Source organism: Mobula birostris, chromosome 2 (genome assembly GCF_030028105.1).
Source record: "Mobula birostris isolate sMobBir1 chromosome 2, sMobBir1.hap1, whole genome shotgun sequence".
NCBI classification, from domain to species: Eukaryota; Metazoa; Chordata; class Chondrichthyes; order Myliobatiformes; family Myliobatidae; genus Mobula; species Mobula birostris.
This window is the reverse complement of record NC_092371.1, coordinates 70,065,635-70,077,396: the sequence shown is the minus strand read 5'-3', so window position 1 is coordinate 70,077,396 and position 11,762 is coordinate 70,065,635. Positions and strand designations below refer to the sequence as shown.

At 41.0% G+C, this 11,762-nt stretch overlaps 1 protein-coding gene across 4 annotated transcripts in view; it reads right to left on the bottom strand.

Annotated features, from left to right (window-relative positions):
- Window positions 1-5,530: 5,530 nt before the first annotated feature.
- Window positions 5,531-11,762, bottom strand: part of LOC140187362 (protein phosphatase EYA1-like) — a 282,288-nt gene continuing 276,056 nt past the window's right edge. For all 4 annotated transcript variants that reach the window (XM_072242619.1, XM_072242648.1, XM_072242639.1 and 1 more), the window contains exon 17: window positions 5,531-6,244. In XM_072242619.1, coding sequence (XP_072098720.1) covers window positions 6,164-6,244 — 81 coding nt within the window. In that variant the 3' untranslated portion in view covers window positions 5,531-6,163. The remainder of the gene's footprint in view (window positions 6,245-11,762) is intronic.

Here is an 11,762-nt window from a genome sequence, read left to right as displayed (position 1 = left end):
AAAATAAATAATAATCCTTATTATCTTGAAACATTTGATCAAATCATCTCTTAATCTTCTAAGTTCCAGAGAACAGAACCCTTGTTATTGTTATTTCTCCTCTCAACTGGACTGTTGCAGTCTGTGTATCATCTGTTAGGTTTTTGCTGCTTTCTAAGAATGGCCATAGATGAGTTTGTCACCACAAAATCATTCAGTCTTCCCCATCCAGCAGCCCTGGATGAACCATGAGATCCAAAATCTATTGAAGGCCAGATCAGAGGCATTCAAGTCTAGTGACCAAGAAAGTTACAAGAAGTTCAGGTACGATTTCTTTAAGTTATCTTATGGTTGAAGTGGTAATTCTTGAATCAATGGAGGATGCTCAACATAGGTGACAACAGGCCTTTGTTTCCAGATGAGCGCAATGCCTTCTATGCTCGCTTTGACCGTCGAAACATGGAAGAACCATCATGAACTCTCACAGCCGCCAATGATCCTGTGATTTCAGTCTCTGAGGCTGATATGAGAGCATCCTTCAGAAGGGTGAACCCATGGAAAGCATCCAGCCCAGATTGGGTATCTGGCCAAGTACTAAAGACTTGCTAATCAACTGATGGGAGTGTTCACTGAGATGTTTAACCTCTTGCTTTAGCAGTCTGAGGTACCCAGCTGCTTTAAGTAGGCTTCGATTATACTAGTGCCTAAGAAGAACCTGGTAGCCTGCCTCATGACTATCATCCAGTAGCACTTATGCCCACATTGATGAAGTGTTTTGAGAAGTTGGTGATGAAATATATCAACTCCTGCCTGAGAAACGACTTGTACAGGTCCTCAGCAGATGATATTTCATTGGCTCCTCACTCAACCCTGGAACATCTGGACAGCAAAGGTGCACAATCAGGATGCTCTTTATTGACTACAGCTCAGTACATATTCAATATTATCACTCCCTCAAACCTAATCAATAAGCTTCAATACCTCCTTGTACACTTGGATCATCAATTTCCTCACTTGCAAATCCCAGTCTGTCCGGATTGGCAACAACACCTTCACCACGATCTCCATCAGCACAGGTGCACCACAAGGATGTGTGCATAGCCCCCTGCTCTACTTGCTTTACGCTTCTGATTGTGAGGCTGTGCAGTTCCAATGCCATAGTCAAGTTTGCTGATAACAACACTGTTGTTGGTTGAAGCAAGGGTGATGATGAATCAGCATGATAGGATGAAAAATGAAAAACTGCCTGGGTGGTGCCACAACAACAACCTCTTACTCAATGTCAGCAAGACCAAGGAGATGATTATTGACTTCAGAAAGAGGAAACTGAAGGTTCACGAGCAAGTCCTCACCCGTGGGATCAGAGTTGGAGAGGATCAGCAACTTTAAACTTCTCAGTGTTACTATTTCAGAGGATATGTCCTGGGCCCAGCACATGTGCAATAACGAAGAAAGCATGGCAGCGCCTCTACTTTATTAGGAGTTTATGAAGATTTGGCATGACATCTATAACTTCCATAGATGTGTGGTAGAGAGTAGCATCCATCTTTAGAGACCCCTACCACCCAAGTCATATCCTCATCTCACTAATGCATCAGGACAAGGTACAAGAGTCTCAGGACTCACACCACATGGTTCAGGAACAGTTATTGCCCCTCAACCATCAGGCTCTTGAACCAGAGAGGATAACTTCACTTGCTTCATCACTGAATGATCCCACAACATATGGACTCACTTTTAAGGACTCTTCATCTCATGTTTTTGATACTTATTGCTAATTTATTCTTTTTTTCCTTTTTTTTTGTATTTGCAGTTTGTTGGCTTTTGCACGCTGGTTGTCTGCACTGTTGGCGTGGTCTTTCATTGTTATGGTTATTGGATTTATTAAGTATGCCTACAAATAAATTAGGGTTGTGTATGGTAAAATGTACAGTATGTACTTTGATATATTTATTTTGATAAATTTATTTTGAACTTTCCCTTTTAGGGCATTAGAAACCTGCTAAGGTGAGGTACCCTGAACTACTTGCAGTGCTCTAGGTGTGACCTAATGAGTTTGTTTAGCTGTGGCAATTCACTCATCTTGAATCCCAATTAATATTTCATCACCATTTTCCATTTTCTTCTCTGATGCTTTAATGTTATTTGTACATGCGCCCCTACATCTGCTCAGACCACCACTGCTTCTAGATTTTCACTATTTAGAAAGTATTTTATATGCATTTTAGGTGTAAAGTGAATGATCTCATTCCCTTTAGCTGAAGTCTTTTTGCTACATTTTGTAATGTAAAGCTTCCATTTAAATTATCCACAATGCTGCCCATTTTTTGTTCATCGGCAATGTTGGATGTGTGTGCTGCTATCCCATTATCGAGGCAAATTATAAATATACTGAGACCCAACCCAGATCCCAGTGTGGTCCCATTAATCACAACCTGTCAATCAGGATACTTGTCCATTGTCCCCACACTCAGTGTTTCCTGTTACACTGCCAAGCCAGAAATTTGACTTCAATTCCATGAGCTTCATCTTTAGTCAGAAATTACTCTCTCAGAGATTTTGTCATTGAATTTCTGGAAGAGAACTTAAATAATATTCAATGCAGCAGAGGTGTGAATTTAACTTTGGAAAAGCACACTTGAAGTAGAAAGTTGTAGTACAGTCTGATGGAACTATTTTGTCACATTTTAAATGCATTTTATACTTTTCTGTAGATTTAGCCTTAAAGAGAAGTTGAAGACTTGGTTTAACAGTTTTCCTTTCACTTCTCCTGTGATTTGCCCTTGAATTTGACTATTAGAAGAATAATTAGTCTCCTGTTTCTCTCTTACGTGTTAATGTAGATCAGGAGTTTCCAACCGAGGTTCATGGACCCCCTTGCTTAATGGTATTGGTCCATGGCATAAAATATGTTGGGAGTCCCTAATGTAGATTAAATTAGTGTCGAAAATTAAGGTGTTTGAGAATTGCCAGAGAGAATCTATGCTACACTGCCACAGTTTTGCCAGCATATGTGTTGAATTGTTGAAGGAAAGTATACCGGAGAGATTAAAAAGTGTCAACGGTTACAGGTTTCGTAGTTGCAGGGGTCTTGATATCATCTAGTCATCTGTTGGGAGATACGTATCTGTGTGAATCAGCTGTGTGATGAGAGTTATACTCTCATCTGTTAGTTTTTCATGCCAGAGACCTTAGAACATAGAACATAGAAATCTACAGCACATTACAGGCCCTTTGGCCCACAATGTTGTGCCAACCATGTAACCTACTCTAGAAACTGCCTAGAATTTCCCTAGCACATAGCCCTCTATTTTACTAAGCTCCATGTACCTATTTAAGAGGCCTTTAAATGACCCTGTTGTATCTGCTTCCACCACTGTTGCTGGCAGTGCATTCCATACACCCACCACTCCCTGTGTGAGAAACTTCCCCAATATCTCTTCAGTACCTATTTCTAAGCACCTTAAAACTATGCCGCCTTGAGACAGATTACTTTCGTTCTTCATAAAGAAGCAGCTGCTGGAAGTATTCAGTAGGTCAGACAGCAGAGAAAGGTATAGATTCTTTCTCCACAGATGCTGCCTGACCTGTTGAGTAAAATTCAGGATCTTACTTTATGAATATGTTTTAATATTTGTCTTGACCAATTTTGCAACTATAAACATTTGTACAGTTTTCACCTTGAATTTAATTCTTTCAAAACATTATCTAAAACAAATTCAACAGTTTAAGTTAATCCTCAGACCCTCAACAATCTGCATGAATAATGATATTCTATTTAAAATCCATATTTAGTTTAAAACTTGAGACCTGCCACAGTGAAAAGGAGGGATAACATGTAATGAATGAGTTTTTGAACAGAATCCAGCAAGTCGTTCATTCCCTACAATTACCAACAGTGGCAGATTTTATAGAAATCGTGTTGCCCAGTAATTAAGACAAGAGCAATAACGAACATAATCACCAGATCATTATTAGGGTACAAGTCCCAATCTGCTTCACATGAGAGTTGTTAAAATTCAATATACTGCACTTAAAGAGACATTAGGGTAGATGACTGCTATCTTAGAAGCAGGAGAAGGTTTTCAGCAGTACCTTCAAGTAAGACAAGATGATGAAATTGAGGGAGCTTGGACCATGGAAACTGGAGACAAGGCTTCCAGTGATAGACAAATAAAATTACAGACTTTGAAGCAGTTTAGGGATTTCGGAAGGCTCCCTAAGAATAGAGAGGGGCATAGTGAAAGGGAGGGCACCCTTGTTGGATCTTGGCCTCATGTGATGTACCTGACCATATTAATATTGTATGTGTTTAAGAATGTTGTAACACTTTACCATTCTCAAGTTAAGCTTCATCTGAGGATCCTACTGATCGAAAGATTGAAAATATTTACATTATGGAGACTAACGGTTAGATGTTCATTGGCATTAGTGGAAGAAGCATATTTGAAGTTTAATCGTCTCACAAAGTGCTTGAACACCAATGGGCTGTGGCTACTTCAATATAGGGTTCTGAGTACTAGACTGGGTAATGATTTTCCGATTAATTGAGATAATTTGTTAACAACTCTATAATCATTGTTCCATGTGACTTTCAGGGTGGACTGCTGTCATTTCTTGTCCATATTACTGTGTCCCATTGCCAGCAGTTGGCCAATGATACAAACTGCATGTATTAAACTCTGAGCATTATAGCACCCAGAACAACTAAGGGATAACTTTTGTCTGATACTAGCTGTGACTTGCATTTAACTGATAGTTTGCTAACTTTATCTTGGAATATCAGGGAGCAGCACAGTCACAGTTAGTGCAACACCCTACAGTGCTAGCAACATGGGTTCAGTTCCACAGCTGTCTGACACCAGCCGGTGGCGTAGTGACATCAGCATCAGGCTTCCAGACGAGTGGTCGCGGGTTCGAATCTGGCCGGCTCCTTGCACACTCGCCATCAGTGCTGGGCTGAGCGTTGAGCTAGCAACTTGGCCTTGTAAAAAACAGACAAACGCTAAAGAAATAGCAAGCTTGCCACCTGATGCACCACTAGATGCGGAGAGGTTTAGCAACTGTAAGGAATTTATATGTTCTTCCTGTGACCCCAAGGTTTCCTCTGGCTGCTTCTGGTTCCTCCCACATTAATTGGTCACAATAAGACAGCATGGCCTCATAGGTATAACTAGGTAAGGGCCTGTCACTCTGCTATACCTCAAAAAAATAAGTTAAAAAAATGTACAACCAGGAGTCCTTGGCATACCTAGCTGAAAGCCAGTGTAATTAACCTTGATTTTTCCATGCCCTTATACAGTTGGTATGAGGATGTACTTGGCAATTATGAGGAGTGATCCCTCTCCTGTTATTGGACATAGGGTGCGTCTGTTTCTCTCTGAGAACTGTCATACAATCCGGCTGCATGGACTAGTTTCAAAAAGCCCTTGAAAAATTTCAAATCCTTGTTTATTCAATGCCATTTAACCACAAGATTGGCTGTCACAAAAGTACTAACTGCACAGATTGATCAACAAGGTGGTGGTATAAAGTAGAGTGTAGACACATGCACAGTCCACAGAACACCTAGCTTTAATAAAATCACTCACAGGTTGCTATTTGCAGTTACTATTGAAAACAATTGAGCAGTATCAGTGAAAGAGAGAGAGAGAAATATCGTAAGATTACAAATTTACACAAAAAAGGATTATTTGTCTTTTGATTGTCTTAGCAATAGCAGGGGTTTTTTTTAAATAAGAACTTATCTTCCACTGGGAGGGGCAAGTGTGCTTGCAGAGGGCACAGTTCATATTGGGGAAAAAGCAGGAGTTCATAAATAGCAAGAACCATTAAAAAAACAGTGATTGTACCACGCTGTTGATAACAACAAGTCACTGTTTCCCCCATGATGTCCAAAGCAAAGTCTCAATGACAAAGAAGGGTTCAGTTGACATTGTAGTTAACATCATATCAGATTTGTGTCTTTTCAATAAAGGCGCATTTCCGTAATGAAGATAGTGGTGCAGACGTTTAAAATGAATTAAGTTTTTTTTTGAAGGTCAGATCTCATTCATAACTCGGAAGCCATTTTCATTTTCCTTCTTTGAGGGTTAAGACAAAGCAAACATCAGCTGCATAATCCACACATCTCATAGCTGGATCGGCGCCACAGTCAAGGAGTGAGGGTGCAGTCTGTCCTCTGCTACAAGTACTCAAGTTCAAGCGCATGTCGTAGGGCCTCGAGGTCTGCGTGGCACGAGATCCTCCAGAAAGGCATGTTGTTCTGTAAGAAGCACAGGAGAGTTTGCTTAAAGGAATGGTGTCAGGCTTCAATCTGCAACATGGTGACCAGTCAGACGATTTAATTCAGAACAAACATTGCAACACATATATGCCCAGTTATAAACACAAGAGATTCTGCAGATGCTGGAAATCCAGATCAACACAAACAAGATGCTGAAGGAGCTCAGCAGGTCAGGCAGCATCTATGGAAAGAAATGGGCTGAGACCCTTCATCAGGACTGGAAAGGAAGGGGGAAAGAAGCTCAACCCATTGATGCTTTGGCTCCAGCTTGTAATGGTGGGTTAGCGGGTGGAGGATCTAGCTGCCGTACACTCTCCATCAAAGACTCCAGGAGAGAAACCAGGTCATCCAAGGAGAAGGGGGACACTTGGAACTGGGTGGATTGGACTTGAAGAAGATTTTAGTCATCATCAAGGTGATAGCGTGGGTGTGCTGTGGTTGGGAAAGTGGCACTTGGTTGGGGGTGGGAGATGGTCAAACACTGGGACATGTCACTCATAGTCAGGGATAGCTTGGAAACTCAATATTTGGGTGGCTTTGATAGTTATGGGACAGAATGGTAGCTGGGGATGAGTCTGGGAGGTTTGAGATTGGTCAGCAGATTGGTGAGTGACAAGTGGATGTCAAGTGCTTGGAGGAGATGGAGGAGAAATTACCAACAGAGTGAGATTTGAGGGGAATCTGGGTGAGGGTGACTCATTAAAAGAAGATCTGCCTGCTGTGTCTTCTCAGCATTGCACTGGGCCCAGATCAGAATCAGAATCAAGTTTATTATCACTGAATTTGAACACAGAATACTGCAGTGCATACAGGCCCTTCTGCTCATGATATTGTTTTGACGTTTTAACTTCCGCTAAGATCAATCTAACCCTCCCCTCCTATATAGCCCTCAATTTCTCTATCATCCATGTGCCTATTCAAGAGTTTCATAAATGCCTCTAATCCATCTGCCTCTACCATGACTTTTGGCAGGGTGCTCCATGCACTCACCACTCTCTGTTCAAAAAACTTACCTCTGACATCTCCCCCTATACTCTTCTCCAATTACCTTAAAATTATGCCCCTGGTTTTAGCCATATTTTACCCTGGGAAATATTCTCTAAACCTCTTATCATCTTATAGGCCTCTTTCAAGTTGCCTCTCATCCTCCTTCACTCCAAAGAGAAAAACCCTAGTTTGCTGAACCTATGACATGTTCTCTAATCCATCCTTCCTACAGGAGGTGACCAGAAATGAACACAATACTCCAAGTGTGGTATATATCGTGAAATTTATTGTACTGATGAAACAGACTGGCAGGTGAATCTTCTGCACGAGGGACCTGTGGAATGAAAATCACAAAAATGGCATCCAGCTGAGCAACCATGTCATGGAATGCTGCTATATTTGATTGGCAGCTCCCTGCATTGGCACAATAGACACAATGAGGACCCAGGATGAAAATAGGGGACTTTGCAATCAACACAGTAAATTCTCAACTTTCCAGCTTCTGTTGTTTTTCTCATTGAAATGGAATCATGTGGCACCCAAGAAAACAATGCTACTCAATAGTCGTGGGCTCTCCAGACCAGCTGCACAACCTCTCAAGTTAGAGGCATTGTGGAAGGCAGCCAAAGACTTTGTCGAGTGGTAGGGAATGTATGCAAATCCATTATTATTTTAGTGAAATATTTCTGCCTGTAATGCAATCAATAATGATAGGTGTGTTTCAAAATTACAACCGATCAACTGCCCTGAGCAGTTTATTCCCTTGAGAAGACTTAATGTCAACAGGTAGTGAATTTGGAAACTCCTGTGGCAAGCTAAAAGCAATGGGGACCAAAGATTATGCTAAGAGTTTGAGCACTGACACTGAAATTATTTTGCACATCCATAATGAAGTCTCACACCAACAGGTTCAAGAACAGCTTCTTCCCTTCAACCATTCAGTTCTTGAACAAACTTGCAAAACCCTAATCATTGATTTAACAACACTTTACGACTATGAACACTCTGATTTTGGTCACTCAGCACTGAAATTGACTTTTTTGTTCTAATTGTATTCTTTCTTGTAAAGCTTTATGTTTAATTTTTGTTTCTCATGTGCTTATATGATGGTTTTTGCCTGTGATGTTGCTGCACGTTTTTCATTGCAAATCTGCATACAACAATAAATTCAACATTGATTTTGATAACTGCTTTACAATCTTGATAACACTTGTGCCTTAGGTCATAGGGTGGCACGGTAGCATAGTGGTGAGCACAATGCTTTACAGTATCAGTGACCTGGGTTCAAATCCCACCGCTGCATATACGTTCTCCCAGTGACTGTGTGGGATTCCTCTCACTGTTTGGTTGGTAGGTTAATTGGTCATTGTTTATTGGTTCTGTGATTAGACTAGGATTAAATCCAGGGATTGCTGGGTGTGAAGGGTCAGAAGGTCCTATTGTATCCCAATAAATAAAAAAAATAAGATGAACAATATTAATATGAAGGTAAGTCTGTGATCTATTTATGACATAGAATCACACTAGGCAGGAGAATAGGCCTGAGGTTTCTCATCTTAACTTCATTCTTCACTGGGATACTGTGAGGATCCACGCTGGGTACGAATGGTGTATTGTTGTTCTTTAGTGTTGAAGCAGTTTCTGTTTGTGCTGGCATCAACCCAACCAAAAAGTTGAGATAAATATCTAAAACTGACTGTTCAAACTACTTGGTGAGTATTGCTGATTTAGTGGAAATACTCATTTATCTAGCATGCCCAAAACCAGCATGTGAGTTAACAAACACTGTAAAGTGAGACTGAACATGCAACAGATAACACAGTTTACTGCTTCCTCCAGGAAGACAAAAATGCTAACTCAATATAACCTCAGACTAGTTTAAACTGTCATCTTAATTCATGCAACAGAAAAGTAAGCTTTTAACCAATGCAAGGTCATTCCATAAGACTAAAGGCATTGGAGTAGAATTAGGCCATTCAATTCATCAAGTCTGCTTCACCATTCCATCATGGCTGATTTATCATTCCTCTGAACCAATTTTCCTGCCTTCTCTCTGTAACCTATGATGCCCTGTCTAATCAAGAGCCTATCAACTTCTACTTTAAATATACTCAATAACTTTGCCACCATAGCCACCTGTGGCAATGAATTTCACAGGATCAATACTCTTTGTCTAAAAAAAATTCCTCCTCAGCTCTGTTCTAAAGGGACATTCTTATGTTCTAAGGGTGTGCCCTCTGGTCCTAGACTTCCAACTTTTAAAAATATCCTCTCCACATCCACTCTATCTAGGCCTTTCAATATTCAATGGATTTCAATGAGATCATCCTTCGTTCTTCTAAACTCCAGCAAGTACTGGTCCAGGGCCATCAAATGCTCCTCATACCTTTTTATCCTTGGGAACCAAAGACAAATTTGTCCCCAATTATTTTTTTTTAGAAAGTGCTTGCATTTATGATTAGTGCAACCCGATAAGGGAAACAAACTGCATAAGATTTAATCTGTACTATTCATGCACAGATGGATTATGATCATATGATGGGATGTTTCTGTTACTGACCTCCAAGAGGACTACAACCTTATTGTCGGACTTTGAGGCCTGAATGCCTCAACGACCCAGAGGGCTACATTGGCTAGGATCAGGACTTTATGTTTTGGCTCTTGGCAGAGTCACCCAGGTCAAAGGGTAGAGGCCAGACCAAGACTGGTCCACTGGTCATCCAGTTTCAGGTGTTCAGCTCAGGGTCAAAATAAAGTTGTTACGGAAACAGCAGTGAAGATTTCTTCTATGTGGCCAAGAACATAGAAGGATGTGGAAACCATAGAAAGGGTGCAGAGGAGATTTACGAGGATGTTGCTGGATTGGGGAACATGCCTTATGAAAACAGGTTGAGTGAACTTGGCCTTTTCTCCTTGGAGCGACGGAGGATGAGAGGTGACCTAATAGAGGCGTATAAGATGATGAGAGGCATCGATCGTGTGGATGGTCAGAGGCTTTTTCCCAGGGCTGAAATGGTTGCCACGAGAGGGCATAGGGTTAAGGTGCTGGGGAACAGAGAAGATTTCAGGGGTAAGTTTTTTACACAGAGAGTGGTGAGTGCGTGGAATGGGCTGCCGGTGACGGTGGTGGAGGTGGATACAATAGGGTCTTTTAAGAGACTATTGGGTAGGTACATGTTCGGCACAACTTTGTGGGCCAAAGGGCCTGTATTGTGGAGTAGGTTTTCTATGTTTCTATGTTCTGTGTTTCTAACAGACAGAGATAGAGGACCTTCATTATTGCTCTAAATTTCAGCGGTGTAATGGCCAATTACTTAGTAATAATTAATTCTAATACTGAAGCCTGAGTGGGTCTGGCAAGTTGCTTCTCAGCTTGGCCTTCATTGATGGAGTAATCTTTGCCCTTCTCCTTTTTTCCCTTAAGGTAGCCCAAAATGAACCAAGTGAAGAAGCACTTTGGTTATCCAAAGCACAACGTTAATATGCAGCTTTTGATTCTTCTGTAAAAGTTTTATGTTTTGTCATTTTTAAGGCACTATTCCTTTACTTTTTCCAAATAAAAATTACCAGGGCCTGTTAAAGTGGGAATCCAAGATAGCATCTTAACTACAGTTATTTGAAGCGAAAGTCTCTTCATGCTATTATACATAACTCAGGTGTATCGCTGAGTAAGCAGTTCTCATCAATCAACCTATAGACAGGCATGCTGGCTGCTCTTCACGCAATGCCTTCGCTACACAAACAGAGCATTCACACCGGTGCACATCAGTAAGAGGCCACTTCAGACCTTTTCTTCAAACATTCATTGAAGCTTATTAGAGTTAAATATTCTGGCAAAGACTTTGTTTGCTCAGTTGCTTCAGGTGGTGGTGGGAGGGGTGCATGGAAATGGGTTTGCTTTGATGTTTCGGGTCACATCAATTTGTACATTGATTTGGTTGCTGGGATAGTGCTGTACATTTGGTAGGACGTTCATTATTTGTCATAGTTGATATAGCACATGGCAGGCAATGGAAATTGTTGCATAATAGAGTGCTAAATTAATCTATTTATGTATTTATCTATTTCTATCTACCTATCTATCTATTTTTTAATTTATTGGAATACAGCAGTGAATAGGCCCTCCCGGCCCTTTCAGCCGCACCTTCCAGCAAACCCCTGATTTAATCCTAGCCTAATCACGGGACAATTTACAATGACCAATTAACCTACCAACCTGTACGTCTTTGGGTTGTGGGCGGAAACTGGAGCACCCGGAGGAAACCCACTCTGTTGTGGAGAGAAAGCTCCTCACAGGCAGCGGCGGAAATTGAACCCGGGTCACGTGCCAACCACCACGCCACCATAACACCCCACTTCCCAAATTTGGATGTTGCAATATTAGTATGGAAAATGGTCAATTCAGATTTTCATTGAGTTTGAATTATGTCAGAAGAAAACCTGGTTTTGTATCAATTAACATGAATAATTTGAGGTATAATACATTTGTACAGATATACCATATCTATGC